This window comes from Cetorhinus maximus, chromosome 9, assembly GCF_964194155.1.
Source record: "Cetorhinus maximus chromosome 9, sCetMax3.hap1.1, whole genome shotgun sequence".
NCBI classification, from domain to species: Eukaryota; Metazoa; Chordata; class Chondrichthyes; order Lamniformes; family Cetorhinidae; genus Cetorhinus; species Cetorhinus maximus.
In genome coordinates this window covers 47285392-47301621 of record NC_135887.1, presented here as the reverse complement: position 1 = coordinate 47301621, position 16230 = coordinate 47285392, and the positions used below count along the sequence as shown (strand labels likewise).

General features: G+C 37.0%; 1 protein-coding gene across 2 annotated transcripts in view; it reads left to right on the top strand.

Annotated features, from left to right (window-relative positions):
• usp32 (ubiquitin specific peptidase 32) overlaps positions 1–16230 on the top strand; it is a 243952-nt gene that overhangs the window by 197102 nt on the left and 30620 nt on the right. Inside the window, exons 15-20 of one of the 2 annotated variants that reach the window (XM_078548648.1) lie at positions 1937–2077; positions 4359–4476; positions 6551–6705; positions 6791–6872; positions 9784–9858; positions 11241–11379. In XM_078548648.1, the coding sequence (XP_078404774.1) occupies positions 1937–2077; positions 4359–4476; positions 6551–6705; positions 6791–6872; positions 9784–9858; positions 11241–11379 (710 nt within the window). Of the gene's footprint in view, positions 1–1936; positions 2078–4358; positions 4519–6550; positions 6706–6790; positions 6873–9783; positions 9859–11240; positions 11380–16230 lie in introns of both variants that reach the window. The other variant, XM_078548646.1, reaches the window with a different exon arrangement.

The window sequence follows — 16230 nt, the reverse complement described above, 5'->3', positions numbered from 1 at the left end:
GTTCCAAGATCTGGTCACTTTGACAGCTCAATATCATGTTCACTGGTGTAAACATTAGCAAGCCAATAAACAACATAACCCATTCATGAGAGATTTAAATGAGTGAGGACAATGTACAGCAGAGTTCTAATAGTAGAGGTAAACAAACTTGTTTCTGACCTGGCCTTTCGCTCGACTCCAGCTCCTGCTGCTTTCCAATGAATTCAAATCTTTGCATTTATCAAGGAGCTGTTGCTAAGATGGTAGCATGAGGAAAAGGATGACAGATGGAATTCGGTGTCCATAAATATGCAGTGGTATATTACTCTTTTTAAAGCAAAATACAGTTTATTATGATGCTATAAATGACAAAAAGCTGGGCAATATATGAGAGCAGCAGGATTTGGGGTTCATGTTCATAAGACCTTAAAAACAATGCCTCAAATGGACAAGGACATTAAAAAAAAGTTAACAGAATACTAGGTGGGGCCCACTACAAGGATTAGCTATTGAATATTGCCATTTAGGAATAAGTTAGCTGGGGCAGACAATATGATGACTGCTTGTGCATGGAGTGTAAATGGCATGGAAATAAGTGTTGTAAGTTTTATGGTGACTAACTTTCAGATGTACTCTACATTTCTACACCTAGGTCAAGTTTATTATTAAGATCATTTATCTACAGTATTTTACCTTTTACAGTAGAAACAAAATTCTCTTTTTAAAAAAAACCTTTGCCACAACTATCGCTCTGGATTGATAGGTACAGCAGCAAATTTGAAACAACAGTCTGAATTAATTGCAAGCATAAATTTTTTGAAATGGTGCAAATAACTGTGGTGTCATCCATCAAAACCAAATTTGTTACCTCAGCAATTTAAAACTAAACTTAATCCAAATTTTAATGGAGCTTCATAAGAATTTTCATCACATCGTACTCTGCAGCCTTTAACACTTGACCATATCATTTTCCTCCAAGCCCTCTTTTCCATTATCCAGTTGGGTGAGACTTGCCCGTGCCTGGTTCCATTCCTTCCTACCCAGTTGTACCCTGAGAATGCCTCCCTTGGCTTTCTTTCCTGGCCCCACACTGCTACCTTATGAACCCCCTCAGGATCTATTCTTGGCTTACCCTTATTTATCATCTTCATGCAGTACCTTGACGACATCATCTGAAATTACCACATCTGTTTCCACGTTTTGCTAACGACACCCAGGGCTCCAAAACCACTACTCCTCTTGTCTGCCTGCATTGTGCAGATTTGTCAAAAAACTGCTTGGCCAACAGCTAGTGTTGGGTATGCAGAAATTTTCACCAATTAAATAATGGGGAGACCCAAAACCATTGTCTTCTGCCTCCACCACAAATTATGTTCCCTAGCCATTGTGTCCATCATTCTCCCTGGCCACTGTCTAAGGCTGAACCAGACTGTTTGCAAACTTGGTGTTCCGCTTGACCCTGAGCTGAGTTTCTGCATCCCCATATCCTCTCCATCATCAAGACTACCTACAGCCAGCAGCAAAGTTCAATACATTTTATCTTGTTGCCTCCATTCAAATTGATCAAAATAAATGAAAAAGGAAAGAGGATCCAGCAGAGCACAAAGCGTGGGGGCGTTGCGAGGGTGGTATGGCATTAACCACATTCTGCCAATTCAGAAAACTTGCCGGTTTTGCTTTCTCGCCTCTGGTTATCTATCCCTTTATCTTTGTGAATAATGCAGTATTCTCCTGGAGACTTTCAGAATGTTTGTTACCGTTTGTCATAGTCTAATTTGGGCTTAACAAACTTTGACACTTCGCGCAGTTCCTAAGTCAAGATTATTCGTCTATCCACATCTATGACATGCCACAGATTCATTTTTAAGTTTACTCTATTGTTTTCTAGTGTTTAAAGATGCCTACACTTGTCATGTTTTTGTCAATTTCAATATATAGCATTGTTTTCCTTGTAAAGGCTCCTACGTTAACTTTAGAGGGTGGACGCCTGAAACAGAATCCAGCTTTGGTTCGAGGCAAGGACTACGAGATTGTCCCAGAGCCTGTGTGGAGGGCACTGTATCATTGGTATGGGGCAAACCTGGCTCTACCAAGGCCTGTAAGTTATCTTTACCTTTGAATTTGTTTTCAATGTTTTTACATTTGAAAGTTGCTGAAGAGTTAACATACATGCTTACATATACATTCAGTTTTGTGGATTTTTTTTCTGAAATGCAAGTGTTTTGGAATATTTTATGGACTTATGCTTGACTTTATTTTTAATATAAGAATCTTTTAAAGTAAGTTGAATCTAATATGAACAATTAAAATAAATATTTTATTTTGAAATGATTCATTTATTTACACAGCTATATCCAAAATAAGTGTATTTTAATCTATTGAGGTATTTGTTTAGAATGGAACTGTTTTGATGGTTTGTTTAGGAAGCATAAAAAGGTTGCAATTGTTTGCAAATCGAATATCATAAATGAGGAAATGTTTTTTCGTTTTTATTTGCTCTTGCAATGTGAGCAACTCTGGTAAGACCATATTGCCCTTCCTTAGTTGCCCTGACAGCATTGAAAATCAGCAGTTCCTGTGAGGCTAAGTCTCATGTAGGCTGGAGGTTGATGGGTCACTTCCTTGAAGGACATTAACTAGTGAGTTTTTAACAACAACCCAGCAGATTATAGTTATTTTTCGAGTTTCAGTTCTCACACTACTTGGTTTAAACAGCAATTTACCATGGTGGGATTTTAATACACAACTAGATTGCTAGTTTAAACCCATAACCACTCGGCTACCATGTTGTATTTCTTATGAATGATAATGTATTTAGGAGTATAGCACACCAGTGTATATTTTCACATGTATGTTTAAACTACCCTGAGGTGGATGTGTGAAAGAAGTCTTTGAAAAGTAACCTGTAGTACTGTACTTTAACTTTAAAACCCTCAACTTTTTAATGATTTAGTTGGTCAGGGGATAATTTTCCACTTTCATCTTCACTGCCTGTACCTTTGTTTTTCCCTGAGGAAAAACAAAAGAGAGTAAATTAGCTTCTATTTGGTTACAGGAGCTGACCAAATTGCAATGTTACGCACATTAATATGCTATTGTAAAATAATTCAATCAAAAACTGAGAAGGTTTAGGATATATAACTGCCTGAAATGAACACTGATTAATGTTAGAGAATTGAGTAATTTCATGATGCATAATCACTTGCTTAATGATTGAAAAATTGAGCACTGTCAGAGTCCAAAACTGCCAATAGAGAAGTTTTCAGTTATGAGCATTGCAGGAATATTTGTACTTTTGTTCCTCCACTGTATTTCACTTTGCTTAATGATGAAGATGTTTGCAAAAATCTGAGATATTCACTATGACCCATAACTTGACCCCCCTGTCCCTCGGAAGTCCCCACATAAGGACTGCACAGGAATTGCCTGGGAAGTTCAAACTTCAGTTGGTTCTGACTGTCTTAGCAGAATAGTTACCCAGGAAAGTTAGAAGAATTAAAACCACTTCTAACTCCTGAGTAACTATAGTACTGAGCTCCCCACTACCCACCCCACTGAACCCCCCTGACTACCTTCTGTTTTCCAAACCCCCCCACAACAATCTGACTACCCTCCTGTGTGCCCCACCCCCCCAACATCAGGCTACCTTCCAGCCCGACCATCCTTCCGGCTACTGCCTCCATCCGACTACCCTCCTGCCACACAACCCCCCCACCAATCCTAGTACCCTCCGAGCCTCCCCACCACGTCTACCCTGCCTCCTGCCCCTCCCCCCCCCCATCTGGCTACCCTACTGCACCCCCGACCACCTTCACATCCCCACCCTCAACTACCCTCCTGACCACCCCTCTGTCTGACCACTCTCCCTCCCCCAATCCTGCCCACTTACCTTACGTACTTAGCTTCTCCTGGGCTTCTAAAAGTGGCTGTGGAACTTTAAACTTTCCTGCTTTATAGCGGCTAGTGCCGTAAACAGAGGGCAAGGCTTTCTTACCCCCAACTCTGCTGCATTAGACTGAAGGCCTCAGGAACCCGTTGCTCTGCACTTTTCTGTTGAGGCTCGAATTGGACGGTCAGGCGAGAAATATGCAGTGCATCCCAGTGTAAGCAAAAAAGAGCGGAGTGGCGATCCAACTAAGATTGCCACTCCTTGGAAGTTCTGGCCTAACGGTATTGCTGTTATGCTGCCTTTTCATGAAACAAATGGTTGCTCTAAGTCACTGCACCTGGCTCATGTTTTCCAAAATCTTGGTAATTGTTAGCAAGTCATGTTAGATGTGTCAAGTATAGAAATTTAAGAGATTCTTTGTGGCTTCAAATAATTTGCTGTCACCATGTGGTCAGAACAGTAAGTATTAATTTTCATTTTTCTAAATTAGGTCATTAAAAACACAACAAATAATGAAGCAGAGCTAGAATTGTTTCCTCGCTACCTACTTTTCTTACGTCAGCAACCAGCATCACGCACGCAACAGTCCAACATCTGGGTGAATATGGGTATGATGAGCCTGAGAACATTTCCTCAACATGCAACTAGAGGTAATGCAAGACTGCAGCAAGAAAGGGGAGCTATTAGCTCTCTAGTTGCTGAGTGCGAATTCCATCTGCATTACATTTTCAAATCAAGATTATACTGTCAAATTGAGGTTTCTCAAAATCCAGATGACCGCTCAAGGCTACTTGTTCAGGAAAAACAATAGTAATAACAAAGCTACTGTTGCATGGACTTTGAGTAAGATTTGGTCTTGTGTAATGCATCATTTGTGTTTGGGCCACAAACTGAAGACCATGTGCGCACAAATTTTAATACTTGAAATCAATCAACTGTAAACCAGTGATCAAAGCAAGACACAAAAACAGAGAATGGTCATTGTAACCAACACAATTTGATCTCTATAACCCAATTCCATCATTAACTGTGAAGTGGAATCAAGCAGGGAAAAAAATCAACAGCATTAAATTGTTTGTACAGAAAACTGAAACATAACAGGCTGCATTTACCGTGCTTATAGGTATTCTTGAGTGGACCCAGCACTTAATGGTTGTCTCTATCCCTGAACAATGGTTTGGCAAGGTCTCATATGATAAACTTCCAAGATTTACCCCACAGTGATTTTTATGAGATTGAACTCTGGATTAAATTTAATCCAATCTACTTTCTTGCTGTAATCTTACATCTATACCTCTTAGTTTGTGATTTAACTGGTTTATTTTTCTTATGCTCCATCTTTCACCAACAGTGTCACTATCTGTAGCCTTTTATAATTTACGTGCTCAAACATTCCTCAGAGAATTGTGTTATTAAACAATCAAATTGGTCACAAATTAGATTTTTAGCCTTTATTATCTCCTTTTAAAGGAATTAATTTACAGTCATGTTAAACTTGGGAAATTTAGCTACCCTTTGCAAAAGAAAATGGTCTTGTACGTTTTTTTATTTATTTTAAATTTAGTGTCCTCTTCCTTATTTCCCAGATTGTTATTACTAGGCCGCTGGGAACTCTACTCTAACTGACTTTGTGTCAAGTTTTTGGAGGTTTGCAATTTCCCCCATCCTCCTTTTGGGAAAGAGATTTGTCTGTACCCTGATGATGTGACTGAGATTTGGACCTTTCTGAATAAACAATTTTCAGTAGAAACCAACATCATTTTATTACATGATGGAACACATTAATTTATAATCCATTATGCCATTGGTTTTGTAGGTTTTGACCTTAAAATTGAGTACATGCAACTGCAGTGTTAAAGGAGACTGATTGATTGATTGATTTAGGTTTCTGTTATCAAATCGAAAATTCTTAACTTTTGCAGCTGTGTTTCACAGTCTTCAAACATCAAGTTGATTTAAAAGTACAGTAATAAGATGCTATGCTTAAATTGATTTTTCCATAAAATCATCATGTCATGCAGAAAACAATTTCTTGTAATACAATTGTGTTTATTAGGTAGTTTTTATTCACAATTACATTGCTTTACAAAGCAGTCCGAATCCTGTGACAGTTGAATCATCTGCTTTCTGATTATTTGAAATTGCTACATTAAATCATTCTTCTAGTCAGATCATTTTCCACAGAAATAATGTATTGGACATTTAATTATCAATATATACATTAAATGGTTTTATAGTGTTAGTGACTTGGAAATGAGAGATCATAACGATTAACGGACTGCAACAAATGTATGGAACTTATTTGCTATTAGCTTGATAACTGAGTATTAGACAGGTATTAAAACAAAGGTATATTGGTAGTCTTATTGTTACAGTTCTTTCAATCAGACTGGTAGTTGGCTTTAGTTGAAATGGGTTTTATCTATTTTAAGTGTGGTTGGTTGGTAAAGCTCATAATTGCAATGTGTGTGAAGGAAGACTAGCCTTTTCAGACCTAATTTGTAAGCAACATAACTTATAGCGGCATCTAGCAAAATGCCATTTCCATTGCTCATAGAGAAGTGGATGCCCAGCTGCAGTCTGAGGTGGCATTAACATTATTATGTGTTATATTGTATTTTGACAATTCTCTTATATCGTGGCTTGTACACTTTCATGTTAAAACACTTGTTGTGAATTTAGGAAATGTACCTTCACCATCTTCTCCAATGAAACGAGTGTTAGCTTACACTGGCTGCTTCAGCCGTATGCAAACAATAAAGGATATACACGAATACTTATCTCAGCGGCTTCGAATAAAGGAGGAAGACATGCGGCTGTGGCTGTACAACAGTGAGGTAAAACAATACTTTTAATATTTGGTCAATGGATTGCATTAAGTTGGGACGATCATGCGATATGTACAATTCTTTTTTTTTGTAGAACTACCTTGCACTGCTCGATGATGAGGATCACACATTAGAAGATTTGAAAATTCTAGATGAGCAGCACTTGGTGATTGAAGGTAAAGGCACTGTTTTCAAGAACAGCACAAAGATCACTAAAATTAACTGATGCATTTGATGGTCCTGGGTTTGAATGAATTTTTCATTTATGAATCATAGTCTAAATCATGGGAGCCATTCATTTCATCAAATCTTCTGGCTTACTACATGGTAAAATAATTTTAAATCATGTTTTTGGCCTTAGAAAATGTTTCCTCCATCTTACTGTTTCTACTTAATATCATTAAGTTCCTATTTAAAGGTTAATGATCATCTAATATTTTGTTTGTATGGGACTACCAAAGTTATAGTAAATCTTATTCCCTCAATGATGCCTTAATTGAAGCATCAATATCACATCCCCCATGATTTGGTGTTTGAGGATCTTGAGTTTACTTACTGAATGTGAATAAAGAAGCTCAGCTAAAATTATAACTATAAATACTTTGGTATACATATTTAAATGGTCCATTTAAAGGAAAATGCCAAAGATTGCTCAATAGAACCATGTTTTTGAGTAACGTATATCAATATTTTTCAGCATGTTCAGTCAGAAACTAATGTGGCATTTCAAGTCCATGTGTAGTCTTATCAGAATGGTTGCAGCCATTACATTCAAACTACACTCTTAAGCCTTAAATTCTGCTGTCCATCCCTTCAGATTGAAATACAGATCAGCTTTTTGTATTAATGATAGATTGTTATTCCCCCTACTTCCCTCAACAAGATGTGTTTTTCTGTTTTTCATTTTTTGTCCAATAAACCTGGAGATACTGGAGCATGATTCTTCGCACAGGGACTTTTTTGCTCTCTGGAGTTTTGCTTGTTAGATTTTTCAGTGTATTATTTAATAATGGTAGACTATTACTCTCTGAAATCCAGTGAAAGCAATCCTGAATACTGTGGAACAAATCATATGGTACAGCAATGTTTCAGTTCGAATCACATGATTTGAGATCACGAGTCTGCGGTCTGCTGTTGTCTGGCATATAAGCATTGCTGATTTTTTCAAAAATCCAAAGATAGAATAAAATACCTGTATAATTGATTAACATATTGGTTAGAATAGGTTTCTAAAGACATTATCTGAGTCCTTTGTGTGTCTGTCTTGCAGAATACTCCAGCCTTTGTGAAACCCTGAACATGCAGTTCACAATGACCTAATTAGCCCATGTTTTCTTCACTGGGCATGTATTTCCAAATCATTAAAGATGCAGTCATATTTTTCATTATTCCATTTGCTGTGCTGTTGAAGCTATCAGAATAACTTTGCAGTTCACTGTAAATTTTAAATGTCTCGGAACCAAGTCATGCAACATTATCTAACTAGAAATGTAGGAATTGCTGAACAAAATAAAAACAATCAAAGCCTATCCAATTCACCTCCTACAATCCTGGTAGCCGCATGACACAGCAACATTGGAATTGTTGCCTAATCATAGCAATAAATCTATGTCAATTAATGTACTGCAGACCTTTGCACAAGATGAGGAAAAGCCCCAGTAATGGAAAGCTTTGGGAACCACTTGTCCAAAGTCACATGCTCCTTGTTAGCAATGTTACACTTATTTAAATATTTGAAAGCAATTTACTGCTGATATTTTGCACATAGCCAAGGCAAACATTTTTGGCTAGAAGCCTGAGAATTTACTCCAAGTTTTAAGCAATGATATTACTTATGGGCATATCATGACCCCCCCATAAGTATGAATACACCCGTTTTATAATCTATATTCAGATCTATCCTTATCCCTTTCTGCAGTTGGAAATGTTATATATTGGATTAGCTGACCATCCACTTACTTGTCATTTGGGACCATTCGCACCTCAGTCAGAAGTATTCAATTTTATAACTTTAGCAAATTACTTTTTTTTTAAGTGTTTAATTTGGTGGTGCATTTCCCAAAAAAGTGAAATTATCTAATTACTATTAACCTTCTTTCAGTCTGTTCCTGTAATGTGGGCACACAGCATTATTTAATGCCCACCCATAGTTTCTTTAAAGTGGTAGTGGTATTTTTTCCCTTGAATTGCAGCAGTCTTGTGTTGGTGGTGTTCAATTAATCATAGGAGGGAATTCCAAGATTTGCAAGCAGCATTGAAGGAGAAACATTTGTCAGCAGAATTACAAATTTTTCATATGATGAAGCATACATTATTTATTTTGAACTTTCGAACTTGCTCGATACATGGTCGCATCTGTACGTTTTGGATAGAAAGTTAACATAATTAAAACTACTAATTTTTTTTTATTTTTGTGCAGTTGTATCAGGAATACTGTGGCAGAGTACAGAATCTTGAGCAGTTATTTAAAGTTGAGAATTATGCATAACTGATTTAAAATAAATTTTAGAAAAATGCCTTATTCAGTTTTATTTCTAGATCGCCAATTATATAGCAAACGATATTAAAACCCTTGGACAAGGATAGTACCATTTATTTCAGGATCCATTCTTCTCTCCCCCTCCAACCCCACTAAGTTTTGAAAAAATCTCTCCAGTGGCATGATGCTGCAGCAAGTATGAATTTGTGTTTATGAACCACAGATTGATAGATGTCAGTTCAAACCTGTTTAATCAGGAGCAGTGAATTCCTGACCTCGGCTGTATTACCGTGGTGCAGTATCATGATGAGTGATACTTATCCACATGGAGGAATGAAAGAATTAGAAGATTAAAAGTATTTCTGGACTGTTTAACACACTTCTTCTCCCTCCCTAGTAGCCAGCTAAACAGCAACAAAACCCAAGAAACAAGAACCAAGTCATCTGGTTAGCAATGTTATGTACATGGAGCAGTAGCAAGAGAGAGGTTAAAAAATGAATGGCAAAGCATAAGTTCTAAATATTCTGTCAAAACAGACTTTCCAGTTACCTAAGTTTGAGCATTGTTACAGTTCTGTCAGCCTGATGTCCTGCATTTCTTATAATAGTTCGCAACAAAGATATGAGTTGGCCGGAGGAGATGTCATTCATTGCAAACAGTAGCAAAATGGACAGACACAAGGGTAGGTACAAATATAGAATTTCAGCTCTTTAAGTATAGGTGATATGATTTATTTTGTGTTGTGAGGTCATTGAGCAAATTGCGGTAGACTTTCGCGATTCAAGATATTTATTTGAATTGCTGAAACTTTAGCAAACAAATCAATTGCTTGGTTAATTTATTTTCGACTAACAATAATAATTGGAGGCATTTTTTAAAGATAAAACCAAAGATTTTTCCACGTTCAATATTTTAGAAAACTGAACACAATGAAAAGGAAAATAAACTTTAAAGCAGATTTATGATGCCAATTTATGCCTCCTTTCCTTTTTATTCCCATAGAGACAATTATTTCTCATTGCAATTGCATATTTCATTTAGTGAAATGCAAATCATTTGAATATAATGATACATGTATGAACATAAACTTAATCTGTTTGCTGTTGGCCCCACAATTATTTCTTTCGATAACTAATATTTATTCTAATATGTAGAAAGATGTAGCTCAGTGAGGATGGGTTTAGATGCGAAAATGAGCTGTTTCAGTTGGAACATGAAATATGTACGACGCAAGTTCATGGTGTGTGATGCATATACTCAAAATATTTTGTTCATAAGAACTGGAATTGTTTTGAATACATTGATTTATAGGAATTAAAGAGCAATAATTCTTATACATCTCAAGGAAATGTTTGTAAAAATTTTATATTGAGCCAAAGATCTATCATACCTCAGGTTTCTTGGAAAAAAAGATTTTAGGAATCTTTTGTTCTGGTACACAGAGTGCTAGTAGGTGGCAGACCTGCAAACTGAACTGTTTTTTGTTTGCAATGCCACATTTCAAATCTTATTACTTATGCACATTTTTACTAAAGAATTAAGAATATTATTCCTACCCACCCCACCAGCTCTTTGATATGTTTTGTAAGTGGGCTCAAAGCATCCTTGCAGGATTGTCAACAGAATGCAGTTACATCTCAGTAGGCCAATATCATTTTGGAAGCCATCAATATATTCTGCTTAATCTCAAATCTTCCTCAGGTTTGGGTATTCTACCATCTCCAACTGCTTGTAACTCTTTCGAGTTATCAACAGATCGCATGTAACTCTTTCGAGTACATTCACAGTTCTTGGTTTCCGGGAGTGGTACATGAACCCACAACCTTCTGATTCAAAGGCGAGGGTGCTATGAACTGACCTACAGCTGACACCTCTCCAACTGCTTGTACTTGTACCTTCTGTTGACCATTTATCTATACATCCAATTGGCAGTTGATTTGGCACATGTGTTGCCTGTGCATTTTTTTTACTGTCAACTTTTAGCTATTTCATCATGTTTATTCTTTGTTTGTTTCCTGCCACTTCATAAATCACGTAATTAGCTATAATACTTTTTTGCTCTAGTTCCAACTGAAAAGGGTGCTACAGGATTAAGTAACCTGGGAAACACATGTTTTATGAATTCAAGTATCCAGTGTGTCAGTAACACACAGCCACTCACGCGCTACTTCATCTCAGGAAGACACCTTTATGAACTCAACAGGTAAGGGTTTTAATTCAATTTATTTGTGGAAATTGAAATGTGCAGGTTACCTTTTCCTTTTGTTCATTTCAATCTCAACATAGTTTTTGGAATTCAATTCTGACATGTACAAGAAAATAACAGCTGTTTCTTTACCTTGTGCGATTTGATAAACTAACGTTGTTAAACCAAGACATTCCATAATTGAGAAGAGTTAGAATCATACTAGATTTTTTCATCCTGAGCTTATTTCATAAAAAACTGAAGCTGTTCTGGTATGTTCGAAGTAATTTGAGTCTATCAAATTTTTACCCAAAGTGCCACAGAATATTTTTATTCATTGTTGAGGTGTGGATGTTGCTGGCAAGGCTAGCATTCACTGCCATCCTTAATTGCCACAACTGAGTGGCTTGCTTGGTCACTTTAGAAAGTTAAGTTAAATGTTGTCATGAAACTGGAGTCATATCTTGGCCAAACTGGATAAGGATGACTTTTTTTTCCCTTCAAGGAATTTGTGAACCAGTTGGGCTTTTCTAACAGTCCAACAGCTGCATGTTTACTCTTATGGATGCCCGTTTTTATTTCTAGATTTTTCTTCTTCGCTTGCTATTTTGTATTTGACTCTCCACAGAATTGTGAAAGCCATAAAAAGAAATTAATTGTATTAATTGGACTGCAGCAATTACACTGGCTCATAGGGCACTCTTAGTTGTCTGAACTTGCATCATAAGTATAGTAGTTCAATCCAGAAAGACCACCTTGTCGATCACAAACCGTGAACCCAAGTTTCCAGCAATTTTGATGTTCGATTTTTTAAAATGTAGAGTAACTATTTTTTTTAATTTATCTGTAAGATACTTCGGGAAAGTTTACATGATAGATATATTACTAGTACCTGCTGTTGGGACGAACAATGAGCACATGAATTTGTATTTTTAAATGCCATATTACTTGATTTGAAGCAAATATTTTTGAAATAACCTATTTGGTTTATACAAGGACTTTGTCTATTTTGCTTTGAGGTTCTGAATGCAGCCAGAAATGTAAATTGGGAAACAGTGGGAGGGTCCCATAACTAATCCCTGGGCACTCTACTCAGCCTTAACAGGTGCGCACTAATTCCTGTCCTTTAGACCATTAAAAAAAAAAATTATCTATGGCCATCCTCATTTGTATCTGTCTTATGAAGGGAAATATTGAGTTAATCAATAGTGCTGTTGTACACTCAACGATGGACGATTACGGTGCAGCATCGGCAGGGAGTTGGAAACAGCTGCTTAGTCTTTTGACTGAACTGTTGTATCAGGAAAACCTAAAAATGGGAATAATTTTCAAAACAAGGATAACAAATGCCTTTAAAAAGAAAATTAAACTTCTAAATTTTCATTTTAGGATAGTATGAACTGGTAATATTTAAGCGTTATCTAATACTTAAGCTTTTGTATCTCCTGTTGAAAATGCAGCAATACGTGTTTAATTATTTTCTCACAATTTAACATGTACCAGATTGGTTTATCTGATTGTCATGATTTAGCAATATGGTAGCGTACATTTCTGCATTGGAAGTCGAGGATAATTATTAGCAGCTGGCCTTTTTTCTCATTTTATGTATTTCAGAATCTGTCAAGGTTGTGATTTGTTGGATGCAAATCTTCTTCCATAGTTGATGTGTATTAACAGTTACTTTGCCATTATTTGTGCACATACCTTTTTTTTGCACTTGGTTAAAATGAACTTTCTTATCAATATACTATCTGTAGGATATTTCTGTACTTGGTATTTGGAAAGTTGATACTTGGTAAGGTTTCCCTCCGTAATCTTCCACCAAGGAATTTTCATAGGCACACGATGCGGTCAATGGCCGCATTAATTCAAAAAGTTCAATAGATTCTCCTTAAATGAATTGTTAGAGGGTGTGGAGATTAAGTTTATGGAAGATAGCTCCAGTCCTTTAATGGTTCAACTGTGATAACTTTAAAAAAAACATAAAATACTTAGTATACTTTGAAATAGAGATATTAATCATTACTTTCATTACAAAGTGCTGATTCAGTAATTACTGAGAATTCCATGCAGAAATGATTTATGTTTTTAACTTCAGTTTCATGGCAGCAATTGCATAAAGATATAATTATCTAATTCATTAGCACACATCTTAGACATGCATTATAAAAAGCAATCTATTGCATTTTGTTGGCTTTTAATATCTTACAAATTGTTTCATTTCAATTAATTTTATGTGCTTGTAGGTTCTTAATTCCATCATCCTCCATATATTGCAAAAAAAAAGCCAATTTACTTGTTTGAAAATTTCAAGGATTCACTTGTTCAATCAGTGATAACTGCATGACATTTCCTCACCTGTTCATATGAACAGCCCTCCCTGGACTGCTATATAATTTGTCTTCCTCACCCCCTCCCCCAACAATCTCCCTACACCCACTCCAATTATCAGTAGAGCTGTCACTCCGTCCCTGAGTAGTTAATCAATCGTACCTGATAAAGTCAAATGATAACCTAAGTCCATAGAGATATTCTAAGCCTTTTCCTAAGATGGTGTCAGGCTTCACTTAAAGGAAGCAATTACTTTCTTTTTAAAAATCTGTCTTCGTATGCATAAGGGTACCTACATTTATCTCTTACATGATGTCAAATGGCTCAGGCCTCACTCTGTGGGCAGAAATAAATCTATTTTTAAGACGTAGTGGTTTTTTTGTGTGTCTTATGGAGCATGTACTCCTGGAGTTGATGTCTACAAAGAAAAATTAACCAACTGTCTTGCTGATCTAATCTTGACCTATCTACCACCTATATCTGAAAAGTGGAAAACCTTTAGGCAAGATGAAAAGTCAACTCATTTATTTTGGAGCTTGCCAAATCTGTTTCCAGTGCAGTGAGTGGGTTCATCTTTTCTATCAGGTTACTCTTTTATGGTAGAGAAAGGGTGCTGGAATGAAGAGGATTGAATACCTACCTTGTAAGATCCGTTACATTCTTCAAATGAATGATCCATCTTTGTACCAAAATTCCTTCAAGCAATTCCTTGGTCCCATTCTTATTAGACTTTCAGAATTTATTGTGAAGCTGAACCATACAACTATATACCAGGCAGCTGTACTGCCCCCTTTGGTTAAAAGCAGCTTCATGCAGCTCAGGAAAGGCCTTGGGGGCACTCTTAGTGGGAACGATGTCTTTAAGGGGCTACATCATTGTGACTTTGGGTTAGGAACTTGCAGTAGGTGGAGAATCAAAACAAAAACAGAAATACCTGGAAAAACTCAGCAGGTCTGGCAGCATCGGCGGAGAAGAGCAAAGTTGATGTTTCGAATCCTCATGACCCTTCAACTGAACTAAGTAGAAATAGGAAAGGGGTGAAATATAAGCTGGTTTGAGGGGGGGGTGGTTGTTGGGGCAAGCAAGCAGTGATAGGAGGAGATAACCAATTAAGATGTCACAGACAAAAGAACAAAGAGGTGTTGAAGGTGGTGATATTATCTAAAAGAATGTGCTAATTAAGAGTGGAGAGCAGGACAAGCAAGGTAGCTCTAGTGGGGGTGGGGTGAAATAAACGATGGGTGGAATACATTAAAAAATAATGGAAATAGGTGGGAAAAGAAAAATCTATATAAATTATTGGAAAAAACAAAAGGGAGGGGGAAGAAACGTAAAGGGGGTGGGGATGGAGGAGGGAGTTCAAGATCTAAAGTTGTTGAACTCAATATTCAGTCGATGCTGCCAGACCTGAGTTTTTCCAGGTATTTCTGTTTTTGTTTTGGATTTCCAGCATCCGCAGTTTTTTGTTTTTATATAAGTAGGTGGAGAATAATGGGACAGTTCAGGGTGATGCACTGAGCACGCTGCACCCTACTGGGACATAACAGTCCCCTCCCTGGGACAGCTTAAGGTCAGATAATGAAGGATAACCTACAAGGTAATCTCTTACTTTTTGTTTTGTAACCTCATAGGAGTATTTTCTCCATGTGTAAGCTTGGACATTATACACCAAATTATACACTGTGGGGTACAATGACAGTTTGTAAAAGCTTTACCACACGTTGTAAATTAGTTGACCAAGTTGAACATTTTTAGGCTTATCTAGATTTGTCTCTTTCACGGAAGTTGTATTCATTAAGTTACACGAGAAATAGGACCAAGAGTAGACCATACACCCCGTCGAGCCTGCTCTGCTATACAATACAATCATGGCTGATCTTGGGCTTCGACTCCTTTTTCCCGCCCCTCCCCATACCCCTTAATTCCCTGAAACCAAAAATTTGTCTATCCCAGCCTTAAATGTATTCAGTGATGGAGCATCCATAACTCCCTGGGGTAGAGAATTACAAAGATTCACAACCCTTGAGTGAAGTAATTTCTCCTCACCTCAGTCCTAAATGATCAGCCCCTAATCTTGAGACTGTGCCACCCTGTTTTAGATTCCCTGGCCAATAGAAACAATCTCTCAACATCTACCCTATCAAGCCCCTTCAGAATTTTGTAGGTTTCAATGAGATTGCCTCATTCTTGTAACTCCAGAGAAAATAAGCCCAGTTTACTTAGCCTCATCGTAGAACAACCCCTTCATCCCAGGGACCAATTTAGTAAACCTGAACAAAGACATCAAGCTGACATGAGATCTAGCTAATTTTCCTTCTAAATTTGGTCATGTTTGAGACACTTTAGCCATTATCTTAAACTATAAAAATTACTCAAGTTAATTGTGTTTATTTTAATTTGATGCAGGATATCTCTTCATGCAGTCAGTGACAGTAATACTTTGCCCAATAATGAGCATTTTTAACAGCATGAATGAATTTTGTAATATTGAGTATACCAGGCAGCCTGTTAAAATCCATGACATTTTATCACCAAAGA